At 47.9% G+C, this 15866-nt stretch overlaps 4 protein-coding genes across 4 annotated transcripts; 2 read left to right on the plus strand and 2 right to left on the minus strand.

The window, feature by feature from the left end:
- Positions 1–1284: 1284 nt before the first annotated feature.
- Positions 1285–3230, minus strand: GIQ15_06806 (heat shock protein 60; the record flags this gene model as incomplete). The annotated part of the gene is made up of 3 exons (XM_033554223.1): positions 1285–2795; positions 2867–3008; positions 3096–3230. 3 exons carry the CDS (start codon positions 3228–3230, stop codon positions 1285–1287), a joined length of 1788 nt encoding a protein of 595 aa, XP_033403738.1.
- A 948-nt stretch (positions 3231–4178) lies between these two features.
- Positions 4179–5697, minus strand: GIQ15_06807 (uncharacterized protein; the record flags this gene model as incomplete). The annotated part of the gene is made up of 2 exons (XM_033554224.1): positions 4179–5497; positions 5571–5697. 2 exons carry the CDS (start codon positions 5695–5697, stop codon positions 4179–4181), a joined length of 1446 nt encoding a protein of 481 aa, XP_033403739.1.
- A 2259-nt stretch (positions 5698–7956) lies between these two features.
- Positions 7957–8334, plus strand: GIQ15_06808 (uncharacterized protein; the record flags this gene model as incomplete). The annotated part of the gene is made up of 3 exons (XM_033554225.1): positions 7957–7988; positions 8058–8172; positions 8269–8334. The coding sequence occupies 3 exons, from the start codon at positions 7957–7959 to the stop codon at positions 8332–8334; spliced, it is 213 nt and encodes a 70-aa protein (XP_033403740.1).
- A 497-nt stretch (positions 8335–8831) lies between these two features.
- GIQ15_06809 (uncharacterized protein) lies at positions 8832–10216 on the plus strand (the record flags this gene model as incomplete). The annotated part of the gene is made up of 6 exons (XM_033554226.1): positions 8832–8895; positions 8964–9031; positions 9094–9297; positions 9347–9598; positions 9656–9986; positions 10188–10216. The coding sequence occupies 6 exons, from the start codon at positions 8832–8834 to the stop codon at positions 10214–10216; spliced, it is 948 nt and encodes a 315-aa protein (XP_033403741.1).
- Between the last annotated feature and the right edge of the window lie 5650 nt (positions 10217–15866).

Consider the following 15866-nt stretch of genomic DNA (forward strand, 5'->3'; position numbering starts at 1 on the left):
ACCTGTATGAGGGGAAGACACCGTTAGTTTCTAAAGGGGTACACCACTTCGACGGGGGGGTTCTTTTAAGCATACCGACATGATTACACTAGAATGCAATAGCTGGGACCTCTTGAGGATGTCTAGGACTGTAAATCAACGAAGGGATGTATGTTAGTGGGATCGAGGGACACGGTTCTTCTGGAGAGAGAAAAGGGGCGGCCAGTAGCGCCGTTGTAATAGTGGCGAGGGGTCCAAACAATGGCAACTTACAAGCTCGAAAGGAAAGGCCGTCGATGAAGAGGACGTTGCAAGATTATAAGTGGTCACCGTGACAGGGGGAGACGGAGATACGGTTGTTGGCAAACGGTGTGGTTTTGTGATGGAAGCAACAGAGTGATGGCGGGGCTGAGATGTTTCTTATTTTGCTTGTGGTGGGGGGATGTACCGCGATACGCCATACAAAAATATCGGTTGCTGGGAGTAACTAGGCAACAAGTAACTCCTACGACCAGCCTCACTCGAATATACGTAATCGACAGATATAGCCCCAGGCATTGCCATTTATCAAGGGATATTCTGTCCTATGCTGGAGCCTGCTGATGTGCGGGCTTTCATCCTCGTCTTTGATTCTACAAGTAGGCAGCAGTTAATAAATGCATTTTCTTGTGTAATCGAAATATCATCTTTACTTCATCCTATAATTCGAAAATAAAAATATAACTTCGTCGACAGCTGGAAAAATTATACAAAAATACTTGCACTGCCTTGCAATATTAAACTGGCCGCGTGGCTGACGGTTACAGCGTTGGTTTTCAGCCTTTGTCCGCCAACGTAGGGGGTTTTCTTAGCGGATATACTCAGCATATTTACTCGTAAGGAAATGTGTAGACAGTATCTTCGAATTCGTATTATGATATAAGTACATGACCATGGAAGACGCCGGCTAGAAGCCCTAACGTTCACGCCCATGTCGCCTGCTACCGCCCTTGACCTCTTCAACTGCGGTTTTCTCTATTCCAGAGGTGATAACAAACGCATAAGGTGAAATGACACGAGGGCGAGAGTGGAGAGATGTTTTCATCGTCAAGTTAGTGTTGTATGGAGGTAGTTATGGTACAGATCTCTGGAGTTGGGGTGTAGAACAACAGATATAGGAACTGAGTGAGATGAGGGAGATGGAGTAGGAGTAAGAAAGGAAATATAAGTTACAAAAATAATGTAGCACGCCAAATAGAGCATTTTAAGACATAGAGGGAATTGTAAAACGGTAGAAGCAGGGGCGCATTAAACATGTTAATCATTTTAATACATACCGCCCATGCCGCCCATGCCACCCATTCCGGGCATGCCGCCAGGGGCGGGAGCAGACTTGGGCTCAGGAGCCTCGACGATGGCAACCTCAGTAGTTCCGAGGAGAGAGGCAACACCGCTGGCATCAACAAGGGCAGTTCGGACAACCTTAAGTGGGTCGACGATACCGGCAGCAATCATGTCAACGTACTCTCCCTTGGAGCTGTCGAATCCACGGTTGAAGTCACCAGCAAATTCATCGGTGAGCTTGCCGACGACAACGCTTCCCTCAAGGCCGGCATTCTCGACAATGGTGCGAGCTGGGCGGGTGATGGCACTCTTCACAATGCTAACACCGAGCTGCTGGTCAAAGTTGGTTGGCTTAACGTCAGCAAGACCGTTGGCAGCGGCCTTGAGAAGAGCGGTACCACCACCGGGAAGGATACCTTCCTCGACGGCAGCACGGGTGGCGTTGAGGGCATCAACGACACGGTCCTTCTTCTCGCCGACCTCGACCTCAGAGGCACCACCGACCTTAATGACGGCAACACCGCCAGAGAGCTTGGCCAAACGCTCCTGGAGCTTCTCCTTCTCGTAGTCAGAGGTGGCAGGGTCAGAGATGACGCCACGGATCTGCTCACAGCGCTGGGCAATGGCATCCTTGCTACCTTCCCCGTTGAGGATGATGGTGTCCTCCTTGGTGATGGTGATGGATCCGGTGGAGCCGAGCATCTCAGGGGTAGCCTTGTCGAGCTTCATGTCGAGCTCATCAGTGAAAACGGTAGCGTTGGTGAGGATACCAAGGTCACCGAGGATGCTCTTGCGGTTGTCACCGAATCCGGGAGCCTTGACAGCGGCAACCTGGAGTTGGCCACGGAGTTTGTTGAGGATACAGACAGCGAGAGCCTCGCCATCAATGTCTTCAGCAATGATGACCAATGGGCGGCGAAGGGTGGTGGAAGCCTCGAGGGCTGGGAGGATGTCTTGGACGGCAGAGATCTTCTTTTCAGAAAGGAGGATAAGGGGCTTCTCGAACTCGACCTTCTGGGTCTTGGTGTCGGTAATGAAGTATGGGGAAGTGTAACCACGGTCGAATCGCATACCCTCGGTAACCTCGAGTTCGTCCTCGATGGTCTTTCCGTCCTTGACAGTGATGACACCTTCCTTGCCAACCTTCTCCATGGCGTTGGAGATCAATTTTCCAACGAGGAGGTCTCCATTGGCAGAGATGGTGGCAACCTGGGCAATTTCTTCAGTGGTGGTGATATCTCTCTTGTTGGCCTGGAGATATTCGACGACGGACTGAACAGCAGCCTGGATACCTCTACGGAGATCCATTGGGTTGCAGCCAGCAGCAACGTTCTTAACGGTTTCGGAGAAGATAGCACGGGCGAGAACAGTGGCGGTGGTAGTTCCGTCACCAGCAACTTCGTTGGTCTTTGAAGCTACATCCTGGAGAAGACGAGCTCCCAAGTTTTCGAATTTATCTTCCAAAGCAACGGCCTTGGCGACGGTGACACCATCTGTAGTTCAATTGAATTAGTTTCATCCTTGGATAGCATAAGAAGAAAAATAAAAGACGATAGGAACATACCCTTTGTGATCTTTGGGGAGCCGTATGGGGATTCTATTAAAACATTTCGGCCCTTGGGACCCAATGTAGCAGTAACAGCCTTTGCAAGAGTGTCGATACCCTTTAGAAGCGAGGCGCGGGCGTCAACACCGAATTTGATCTCCTATTGTACGATAACCCGTTAGCCCATGTCCTCGTAAACAGAAGCTGCAATTGTCTGCCTCCCAGAGGCGAGATTGTGCAATCCTACCTTGTGAGCGTAACGCTGCTGCTGAAGGCTAATGCCAGCAGCAAGAGCTGGTCGGAATTGGGAGAGTTGAGTCCGGGTAGAAGCAGCGGACGAGAGGACCGAAGCCCTGGAGGTAGCAGAGAGAGCTCGCTGCATCTTGACTGGGGGAATAATATTATTAAAGCGGAATAAAAGAGATGCGAAAGTAGCCCACAAAGAACCAAAAACTCCTAATTAAAGAAGGGTATAGATGACAACGGGGACAGAAGTCGTGTCTGGCGTGAAGAGAGTGAAGATGAAGAAAGGTTGCAAGGGGAGTTTGGAAGAAGAGAAAAAAAATTGATGTTTCGAGCAAGTTCTCCAGAAGTCTTGGCGTTTTCTTTTTCCCTTAGTAAGTCACGTGAGACATGGGTTGAGCTCCTTTCCGTTTCGGGAAATCTGACGACAAGCCATGGAATTTGGTCTGTATAGATCGAGATACCAGGGAATGATGAGTTCACTTGGATGCAAAGTAGTGAATGGACGATATCATCCTTTATTTGTATGCACAGGTATCATAGTTTTATGAGGAAACGTTATATTAAATCCTTTTTCGCTCAACATAAAGTCACTTTGACGCCCATGTCTAATATCACTTTTTTTTAAGAAACATCGTCCGATATCAGGAAGAAACGCAGCCAGATGCAGGTTACCAAAAGCCTATTGCTCAACAGAATATCTTCAGCTCGCCAACGCCCAACTGGAATGTCCTGAGATATGAAAACTGGGTATCAGCAACGCCGCTCGGGGTATGGCCGCCTATCTATGACTTTGAACTCGGTCTAATGTGACCTGGGATGAAGCAAGTGAAACAAAACAAAATCAATGAATGAAAGCAGAATTAAAATTAGGATGGCCTGATAACCAGAATTTTAAACCAGGGGAGGCACCTTCCAGAAAACAATGTGTGTGGAATATCAAAAAGACCGCTGAACTGTAGTATGGGCAAACGCCTGTCTCATTTCTCATTCTCGTGGATATTGAGCCTTAGGTGAACTTTGCTGCAGATTTTAACTGAGGGCTTTGTGACATCTATTTAGTGATCGGGCCTGGCTGACTTCACTATCAAACCGTTGTCAGTTGCTGCATAAGGTCGTCAAAGCATTCTTCCTCGTTTGGCGCAGTGGGAGGAACCTCAGACTCAAATGACCAGTCGAATGCTTGGTTCGATGGCTCTGCCTGCGTCTGGTCCTCGTCTTCCTGCATAGCAAAGGCCAGTAATGTGACTGGGTCAACGGAATCCATCTCGATAAATGGCAGCTGAGAGTTGTGATCGAGACCGAACTGGTTTGGGAATGGATGAGGTGGAAGATCTGGAACGAAAGGCGCATGGTGATCCATGCCGTCGTTGATGAAGTCAAAGCTGTTTACCTCCGGGAACTGTTGGGGCACCTGATACTGCTCGCCAGCCATAGGATTTCCCGTCCAGGACGATGGACCCGCGATGTTATCCATCTCGACTTGTGGAGTGAATGTTGGGGGAATAGCTTGATCAATACCCAAAGCAAAGCCTTGCTGGTTGTTCGTGGGAATGGCTTGGTCAATACCCAAAGCAAAGCCTTGCTGGTTGTCCGTGGAAATGGCTTGGTCAATGCCTATAGCAAAGCCTTGCTGGTTGTTCGTGGGAATTTCGTTACCGAATTGCATTGTCTGAATTTCGCCTATTCCGGTAATAGGTTCTCCCACGCCTGGAATACCCTGCATAGCTGCTTCGTTTACGTTCGCATGGTGAATTGGGTAGGAAGGGTTCACACCGTCGCTTGGCTTCTGAGAAGCTTCAGGCTCGTTTGGCTTGGACAGTTCGCTGGTAGAAGACGCGCCTCTGGATCGATCGTATCGAAAGCTTGCAAAATCTTCTCCAGTAGCGACGTACTCTTGGTCAACAGGTTCGTTGACAGACTCGGTATCGCTAGTGACCTCAAATCCATCTACACCGCTATCCTCCGTATCGTCATCCGATTTAGGGGCGGTACGCTTCGGTTTGCGTTTTGTCTTGCCTGCATTGGACTTTCCCTTACTTGTTTTCGCCTTTTTGTTGGGTTTTTTGCCCTCATCAAAGCTTTCGTCGCCAGAGTCATATGAGGACCGCTTCGTTGCCTTCTTGCGTGCATTGCCTTTCCCAGAAGCAACAGTGGCAGATGTTTCAGGAGTATCAGTGGCTGCAGCGGACTTTAAGGGTGAGGTAGCTCCACCTCGACGGAGTGGTGGTGGAACATCCAGACCGGCGTTAACCATTCGGATGCGTAGCTTTGCCAAATGCTGCACGATTGCACCGTCTGTGATACCATTTTGCATCAGATTCGCGACCTCAGTCCATGGGACACGAACTCCAAGTCTGTTGCATGCCGACTGGATTGAGAGGAGGAGTTTTCTATCCAGGTCGTCTGGTCAACGTTAGACTGAGCCTGCTCTTTCACCCTTCTCGGCTGTGGGGTATGGATATTGTTTTATACATACCATTCCAGCGAACGATGTTTCTAGTTGGTGGTCGGCACAGCGTCTTGCTGGGATTGGGTCCATCTTTGGCTGTCTTTGCAGCGCTCTTGCCAGCTTCAGCTGTCTTTTCTTTCTTAGTGCCGGCCATATCTTCGGAGTCTGTTTTGCTAATGTGATCAATGTTAGCCACCAGCGTCCTATGGCTAACTTATGGAACGAGATAGCCTCCAATTCCTCTATGGCTTCATACGGCAACCCAGCTGCGAACCAAAAGTGAGCCTTTATCTGGGGATAAACAAAACTTACTTGTCTCTGTCAAAAAGTGAGTTTTCGAGGTGCTCGGCTGCGTTCTCGAGGTCGAGGTAACTGGAGCTCTCTGGTAAGAAGGTGACACGCAACGGAGGGGAGCTTCTGGTTGCTAGAGAGACGGGTTGGTGGTTGTTAAGGTAAGGTGGAGAAGCTGATGGTGAAGAGGAGGTTGAAAGGAGGGTGAAGGCTAGAAGGAGGGGGTGCTCTCAGTACCAGTCGCTTGGGCTGTATTAGTGTGATATCTGAGAGGATTGTTGACGGGGAATCAAGGGACAAGAACGCGAGGAATCTGATATCTGGCAAGTGAGATGCTCGCGGCCTAACCCAGTCCTCTGGTTGTGCCCTTAGCCGACCTGATAGTTCCCTCCAGGGTTATGGTACTGGTGTTCAGCCTGTTCGGCAATTCTTGAAGGTTTTGTGTTGCTAGTCAACGCGACGACATGATCGGCTGCATATACTAGATGTTGTTTTTGGAGGAGAAAGCTGCAGCACCGCAATGCATTGTTTATATGCACTATAGTCCCAGCCCACTGGGTTACGGGCCCAACCGCTCTCACACCTCGATCATGCGGGCGTTCTTGTGCAATAACAGTTACGCGAGGAACCTTCTGCACTTTTTTTTCTATATTCTAGCCCTTCAGACAGCGAAACGATACCCCCTTCGATACCCCGTCGTTTTGCCTCCATCTAAATGAGCTGGTGTTTCTCGAGGATCATCTAGCGGGAATGTATAGAGTTTATATCATTTATCCGCCTCCTTAGCGGCACCCCACCAGAAAATAGCACATTCGGCTTTCCCTTCAGTCGAAAGTATATACGGCTTATGATCGCTCACCGCTCCGGACCCCTACGCAGAGGCTGGTTCAAGTCATAGAAAAAGAAAACATACGCCAGTGCCGCGGACCTGGAGCGGGACGGCCGATTCATGCATCCTGTACCATACCACTGGATTGTTCTACATGCAGATATCTAGCTGGATGTGCAGCAATTTGGACAAATGAGGCTTAACTCCTAGGCCTGGTGGCTTATTATAACATTGTCTTGGGCCAGTGCAGTGGATATTGAAAGAACCACATTCCCTGCAAGGCTGGCGGGAGCAAGAGATGTTCTCTCATTAAGAATGACCCCGAACACCCGTTTAGACTTAAAAGAAGGTTGTCAACCAAGCTCCGCCTGTTTAGACTTATATTTAAGAAAGGTCCCACGTTGCGTGACGAGGCAGTCCGGAACAATGAGCATAAAGTGACTGCGAGTTTGTTAGTCTTAGTAGGGCGATCCCTATGAAACAAATCTTCACTTCCAACTACAGGCTTCCCCCATAGCACAGGTGAGAAGAAGTGAGCATTGTCCTGGCGTTGTCCACTCTGTTATCCATATTCCTGCTACAAGTTGATTAGCCTCACTGCGGTTTCTCAACATGGTATAGCTGAGTAAAAGCGATATATAATGGGCTGCAACCTTCTTGTTATGTTTCTGATGTGCTGCGTTTTATAACTCAAAGAGTGATTGTCATGACACTGTCCATCAGACCACAGGCCACTTTCATCTGAGCACTTTCATCTAAGCTTAGTCCTGGATTATATGAGAAGAGTGGTGGTGCTAGGATCGAGTTAAGCCACAGGTAGTGTTTCCCATCCGATGTGCCATATTTCGAAACAAACCAAAGAGAAGTCGAAAGATCAACGGCTCAAATGGCAACATGAGCTTTGTCAGGCTTCGTGCGGAAGTTTTCCTCGATAACTAGCCCGAGAGTCCGCATCTCTCTGATATGAGCATTTCACCTAAACACGCCGTCTGGATCTCGGGTCTCGTTCAGGAACTTCGCTCTGGACAAACCGTCGTTCAAATGGCACTGGTTCGTACCGACTGCCGAGTAAAGCCGCTCTAGACATCCTAAATCAATTGACAGTCTACCTGTTAGCATGTAAATCGCGTCGTGGAGTGCTGGAGTGCATGAGTGCAGGTTGTGCCGTATAAAATCTGGCGGTGACATCACGTGACCAGAGAGACAAACTTGAGGTCGCAGCGAAGAAACGACAAAAGAGCAACCACCATTCAAGCAGTCAACGTCGCAGTCGTCAACACTACACTATTCACCATGACCTTCGCGTGGAAAGCCGCCGGTTTGACGTACGTACATGCCCTGCCCTCTGTATTCCGCCTGCTCCGCTTCAATTGCTGACCCGGTTGCTCCTTTAGCTACAACCGCTACCTCACCGTCGCTGCTCAGGCAGTCCGTCGATCTCTCAAGCCAGAACTCCGTGTCAAGGCCGAGTCTCAGGCTCCTGCTGAGCTCAAGTACGCCCACTGGAAGGTTAGTGCATAGCTGTCCGGTTCTCGCGTCGATTTGATGATGCTATCTCTGCTTGTGTCCGGACCCGACTGACCTGTGACCCGGAATTGATTATAGAATGGCAAGCAAGGCGAGATCGTCGACCTCGGTGCCCAGATGAACGAGGGCCAGGTAGCGAAATAAATGATTTATGGCGGAAGATCAGTTGACTGAGTGTCGTGCAATGAAGTGGGAGGATGCATGGCCGGAACTCGTCGTGGCCTTGTACAACAACATTCGGTGATAGACTGCACAAGGAGTGTTAAATATATCTTGTATCAATTTCATAGAGAAAATTGAATCGTTCAATACTCATTTTCTTGGACTCAATTGCATATACGATTCGTCTGGTAACAACGTCTTGAAGTGTTGTATCTTGACTCAGCACGAGGTCCTTAATTGTATCATATCAAAAATGGCCGCACTTTCAGTGCCGTAGTTTTCTTTATCGCCAGCATTCTCTCAAACAAACACCTTGACTTTTGGCCAGATCTCATAATAGGGCCCAACTCTTTCTAGCTCGTCGCAATAGTGTTCATGTTGCTAGGTGCCTGATTTCTTTCTTTGCTTGGGCCGTCATCTTTGAATCACTACGATTTGGCCTATTTGCCCCGCCCCTGAACATACGGTCAACCACCACCATGAAGGATAGCTCTGAGAGGATGTATTGCAATATTACGGAGAAGTTCACAAGTGCGGCGTCAGGTTTGTCTCTAGAGGAAATCCGATTGTCTTATCGTTGAAGCGAATCTAACGTTGGATGCGATATATAGCGCTCGTCATCGGTGAACTCGTCAAGGATGAATACTTCACATTATTCGAGGCCGTGGGGGCCCTGGAGGTCAGATACACAAGCCGGCATTGCATATTCTGATCACGACGGGGTGATCTTGGTTATATCAGGACATATGGCTTACAGGCGTTGCGGTCGTGCAGATTATGGATTCCAAGATGGATAGCGGCTACCTCGCTCCTGGAGAGACACTAGACCATAATTACGATGTGATGAGAGCCCTACTTCCAGAGGAGGTTTTAGGGATCATGGACCAGCTCTTATGCCATGAGGTATATGCCATCACCGATGTGCTTTGCATGGTTTTGCTCAAAGTGAGAGCCCAAACGCTGACCATTCTGATATCATTTTGGAGCTATATAGGTAGCATGGCAAATGGGCCATCCGCTCTCGCAGACACTATTTACATCAATATATCTCGATCGCTTGCTATGGCCGGTCCCCAAGTCTCTCGAAGACGCAAGATTCGACGACCGGGCTTCACCAGCTCCAGAAAATGACGACAATACCGGAGCAGGAGGCATGGTTAATATTGTGCTGAGAGCGTACTGCCTCTCACTGATCAAGTCATGCAGCTATGTTCATGAGAGGATCGCATCGGAGTTTTATTACGAGGTTCGGCACATTAGTTTCCTCAAAACGGACAAAAACCATTAAACTGACCTACTATAGGAGGAAGATTTTAGCACCCAGTTATACGGCAGGAAGTTACTTCCCAGCGTCAAAGCTAAGGAAATTATAGTACTCCTTGATAATGCCACTGAATGGCTGAATAACGAAGCAAAACCTATGGAGGAAACCGTTAAGCGCGCACTCCTCGATCGGCTTGAATTCCGGCGCCATTTCCTGGATTCCCTGGCTTTGGATCTTGCTCTGGCACAGTCGCGGTCTACGAGAAGCTTACGTTCGACGTTGAACCAAATAGATCTTGTGCAGAAATCTCTTTCATTAGGGAAGCCTGTCGAAGATGCCTTTAGCGAAAAGCTTCAGCGGCGACTCGCAAGTACTGTCCCTCCCAGACCAATAATAAAAATTGAATCGCAGAGTGCCATATCATACCTAAAACGATTCTGCCAGGACGCTATCGACTTACAAGAAATCCTTGATTCATGTAGCGCATTTACCTTATATGTAGGTACCAATAGCAAGTTCGATGGGTTTTATCATGGTCACTATGGTATGTGCAATGCTGACTCTCTGCTAGAATTTATTATGGACCTTACAATCCCGTAAACCACAGCCGTGTGTTTATATCCGGTCTTTGGCGCAATCACTCCTGCTCCTTGATTCTCAGATCCTTGGTATATTGCCAGCAGAGAATTTCTGCTGCGGTAGTATGAAAGATCTTGTTCTTCCATTTAGCCCATTATTCGATTCCAAGAACGAGGAGGTGGAAGCCCCTTCCCACCCCAAGTTCCAAATGGTTAAACAAATGGACACTTTTTTACAGCGGATTGCCCAGGTAAAGTTATCTTGTTTTTCTCCTCTACAGTGCTCCTACTGACCTTTAAAGCCTTTCATCGATTCCTTCCGAACCATTTGTTTAAATCGCTGTCGAGTACGACGCACGCTTTGTCATAACATTGTCGACTGGGATAGGTTACAAGCTGAGGTATGTGGTTATTTAGCCCCTGATAATTCACACAATAATTATTAATAGCTTTCTCTATTTCAAGGCTGAGGAATGTGACACTCAACTCCGCACATGGACTTTAGAAGCTCCTATATATATTCATGGGGAGGAGCCAACCTATGCCTATCCGTTAAGCAGTTGGACGTATCATCATAAACTCCAACAGATACGTCTTGTAACGCAGCTAGGGTTTGAGTTATCGATATATTCCTCGGGGGAATTCCAGGGGATGTACTGGTATCTATCACATCTATGTTCTACCCACCTCGTTCATCTTGATCGCATACGGGCATGTGTTGTCACCGAGGGCCAAAGAGCATTATCCAGGTCCAGCGAAAAATCACGCACAAACGTTGAGGAGTGTATACGAGCCCGCGAACGCACCTTTAACCTCCTCGACCGCTTATCTACAGAACTCGGCGTCACCGATGCATTCTCCATAGCATTACACGCCTTGTACACTCTCCTTTCACGCCATAACTTGATTAATCTGAATTGCACTTCATCGCCGGGTTACTCGGCGTCAAAACTTCGTTATGAGCTCCGCATGAAGCCGTTCCTTCCGATTTCTCTACCAGAAGTGGTGCCCTTTGATATATACGAACGTGAAGCCACATTAGATGGAGAGAGCGATAAGGCAGTTCTAAACAGAGCGGTGCGAGCTGTAGCTGAAGCAAAGAAGGGACTCGAAAGATACTTGGCGGATGGTCCTTACCTCGTACCGGGCGAGAAACCTTCGAAGACCGTGTCAGGCTTGGAGAGTGATTGGATTAAAAATGCCAAAAACATGCTCCGGGCATGCATTGCAACAAGTATAGCTATTGACACTGTAAAAAAAACTATCTTATCTAAAGATCCCTCCATACCTCTCAATCTCGCGATTGAGATCCCTGAGGTTGGGTCGCAGTCTCGGTGGCACGATTGGTGGGCGGTTCCGCAAGTATCTGAAGCTTTACCATTCAGGGACCCCAAACGGACCACAAGCTAAGCTTCAATAACTGGTTCCATCCATCTTCTTGTCTGTTTCATATTTTTATACATGGCATTTGGGCAGCGACACAAAGATCGCTGATGTGGTCAGGAGCAAATTTACTACACATGAGAAATGGCCTGGTGGTTAGGAAGCAAGGTGGGCTGGGTGGTTATCTGGCTACTTCAACTTATACCTAGACTACAATTGCGGTAACGGTGAATATATCTACTCTTGTCCATATTACTTGGCTTTACTTTGTGTGAAAACATTTTTTTGCACCCCAATTCGGCATGGATGGCGTGGAATCTGAAATTTGAAGGCCACTAAAGAAGCTATGCTAACCTAACTCTTTTCCAGGAAACACTGGGACTGTTACCTTGCGCAAGAAGTTTACAAGAGTAGTATACCCAGAATCTCCACCGCAAGTATTGCATACATTATCACGGATATTCTAGACGCAGCCAAAGCACTGCCTCCATGCGAGATATTACTATGACCAGCAGCCTTCGAGGATCCGCTACTTGGCGAGTTCTTCCCAATAGCTTCTGCAACTCGGTCGTTATAATTGCTTGCTGTAACAGGCACTGAAATCTCGTCAGCGCGGCATTTCGATTCTGCTTTCTGGTTGGGTCAGTATAAGTATGACCTATCGATGCCGAAATACTAATAAAAACAATATATTATCACTTACTCGTCTCCGCTCCCTGAGCTCTGTCGGCTATACGCCGCCGTGGGATACAGCACTCTCCAGATTGAAGAACACCGTTCAAGGAACGCACCCCGACTAATGATCCAGGACAGCAGAAATAGTTTTCATCTATCATGGCACAGGACTTGGGAGAGCTATATGCTATGTGCAGTATTAGTACTGGATCGTACTAGTAACTATACCCCAATCATCGGCTCATGGGGAGCATTGTACATACCTTGAACGAGGTGCAACATTTGCATGCCTAGCCAGAGGGCGAACAGTGCCTTAAAAAGGCTTGATTGACACATATTGACCTGGTCAAAGATGGCTTCCAGGAGGCTATAGTATCAATGGCAAGGTAGAGTAAAATGGTAAGTGTGATATGGGACAGGGAGTGGAGGGTTCGCTCAATAAGAGTCGGTCAAATAAAGTCCTAGACAAGTTTGATGGGTAATATCCTGGGGACGTCGCGGATTTGCTACATACAACCCTAAGAAGTGATGAGGGGTTTCTGTGAAACGTTCGAAGGCTGTACTGTAATTCGTGGATTTACCAAGGGCAGCAAACTTGGGCTGGTGAATATTGCGGTGTGCAACAGGGAATGTTCGGAACTGGGAATTTGGATAGGTAATTGGCAAGATGGAGTTAGAGTAAACATATGTTTTCGATGGCTAGTAAATTCATTCGCTTATATGTGCTTCTCGTTGAAAATCCGTCATCCAAGTCCCAGGTATTCCTCAACCTCCACTCCTATTCCCTTGGCCATCTCTACAACCCATTCATCGCTGATGGAGTTTCCAGAGCTAACCATTGCATTGATATTTAGGCACCACTTCTCTGCTCCGTCCACAATTCCTCCAGCAGCAGCTGCTACGGCAGAAGCGGGGACAAGGAGACGCAAACGCTGCAAAGTCGCTAGCTCCGGGTATATCGTATCTGCTAAAGATATACTATCAACTAACGGTGGATTTGGATCTATGGCGCGATAAACTGCGAGAAGTCTTTCCAGGGTAAAGGAATGTGGGCTAACGAAGTAGCCACTTCGGCCTCCACGTGTGCCTCCAGGGACAGAGTTGGTATTGGTAGCTCGTTTAGGCACCTTAGACTGATTCCCACCCTTCCCACCTTTCTTCAGAGTACCTTCAGGCTGGTCTTCATCTGGCTTATTAGATGTTTTCTGCTGGGCACCAAAATTTAAACGCCTCCTACGGCGTTTAGTTGATGGTGTGAACTTTGAAAAAAGGCCTAAATCAAGGCGAGGGGGTATATGTGCGGCAAGGAAGGCAGAAGTAAGCACGAGAGTCGGTAAATATGGAAGAGAAGGTAAAGTGAAGGCTGGGCGTTTTATGGATGAAGTCGAAGTGGTAGGTATCGTTGTATAGTCGTCAGAAACAATATGATGGCTCAATAATTGTTCTCCTTGGTGTTGATACAATGATCTGTTCCTCACCAGGAGTCGAGGGAAGTCCCATTCTGCCAGGTTCCCTCCCGGCGGTGGCTCGCGGTTTAATATAGGGGCAACAAACCGTGGCCAGAGCTTCTCGCATGCGGATTGGAAAATAGAAACCGTCCCTGCCGTTGGGCCAATCAATGAATCATATAGAGTTGTCAAAAATGGCGGGTATAGCTTCGCAGCGGTGGCTTCCGATAGTTCTGGTAGGACTGGCGGAGGTAAATTGGTGAGAATTGCTATAGTTTCTGCGCGTGTGTAAGGAGGAAAGTTGACATGTGGTACGCCAGCAGTATGGAGTAGGAGTGGGCGGGGTGTGAACTTTGACGTAAATATCACGGAGACGTTTGGCAACTAGGAGGTTGAATCGGATCGCATTAGGTTATGTTTGAATATCTCCACACTAGTGTGCCATCTCGAGGAAAGTAAACGGATGTACGTACCATCTCGCCAATCTGAGACAATGCCGCAAGTAGCATTTGTCCACCTTCTCGTAGCTCGTCTATGCCATCTAACAACAGCACAAACTGTTGGCAGCCCGCTTTACCTAGGATATTCCCAAGCAGTCCTGGAAGCGAGCTCACATGTTCGCATCGTAAAACACCAATACTCTGCATCCACTCGCCATCTAATCCTCCATCTATACCCCGTTGCATTGCATCGATCGTATTCGAAACGATCTTCATCAGTAAGTGGTTTGCGGATATGCACTCCGCAACATTCACTATCGCATAGCAAAAGCGACGTGCCTCTGGGTTATCCTGGTGATTTACAGACAGCTTTTGCCTTTTCGCTTTGGGGACTAGCCCGGGACTGCGGTCTCCCTTTGCATTTTCGTCTCTCTGGCTCTCGGCGTACGTTTGAAGCAAGGCTCTTAAGATAGTCGATTTCCCGGAACCTTTAGGTCCATGAACTATCACTGAGGGAGGAGAAGATAGGGAGGAAGTCTATTTAGATAATCGGGCAAAGCAGTTAGCATAATGACAAGATATCGGCTATCAATAAAACTGTATAGAGAGGCCGTAGGGAGATTTCTACGAACGCATAATAGATAAGCCAATTGCCTAGCTTGCAGCTCTCTGCAAGGCCATTGCCGAGAGAGAGATAGAACAAGCTCGTTTGGCAACATGAAGAGACCCTTGAAGCTGGCTTGCAGGCTGGTAGAGAGTGTGAACAAGCCTGGGTTTGTTCGTCCAGCGCATCTCGCGAAGTTGGAGACGTTCCTGAGCTTAGCTAATTGGCGCGTTGATTTAAAGATTTAAGGTTTGTACGGCGGCAGCGCGCTTCGATTTAAGGTTACTCGAGCCCTGGACAGGCCAAACTTCCTGCGGCATGGATCTCTGGGCCTCTAACAGCACATTCCATGTCTCTGCATGCGCAAGGCGAGGCTTAATTGTTCGTGCCCCCCGACGACGAACTTGGAACACGGCGGCCACTAAATTTAAGCATAATATGGGTACTCCGTACCTGGAGCTAAATCGAAAAGTAGTGCTTAATTGTACTTGCGAACTTGCTAACTTGCTAACTAACTTGCAGGCTGATAAAACAAAACTTTACTTGCAAAGGCAAACATCAAATAACTAGAGGTGGTGTAGAGTATCGGTGGGTGTGTCGGAATTTAGGTCAACTGGGGCTCATGGGTAAAAAGCAACATCTTGTTAACATTTGAGCTTCCAGAAATTGGGGCTCATATAGATACATGAATGCAAAACAATGCAGAACACAACTGATGGTACATAATTTGTTGCATAGGCATATCAGGGTAGGAGTGTAAATCACGAAAAGAAAAAAAAGAAGCAAAAGGGAGATAGGATGGAAAGTAAAGACGAAAAAAAACATGAGGCAACTGCTCACTGTGGTAGCCAGCCTGGTCGAGGTTGGACGTGATCGAACCCGACGAATCAGTCTGGCGAAATCCTTGAAATTTGGCTTGAGCAAGGATGTGTCATGGAGTGGCAGGCAAAGCCTAGGAATCAAAAGGGATAAAGTTGTAAGTCAGGCTCACAAATTGGAATAGGAAAGAAATCATGAAACCACAAAAACCAGATATGGACATAGTTCCCTAGGGACTTCAAAGAGAGAACCCACAGCCAAAAGGCATTTGTTGGACTTCTTTGTGTGTGTGCCCGAGACCAG

This window comes from Arthroderma uncinatum (genome assembly GCF_011692745.1).
Source record: "Arthroderma uncinatum strain CBS 119779 chromosome Unknown scaffold5, whole genome shotgun sequence".
Taxonomy (NCBI): Eukaryota; Fungi; Ascomycota; class Eurotiomycetes; order Onygenales; family Arthrodermataceae; genus Arthroderma; species Arthroderma uncinatum.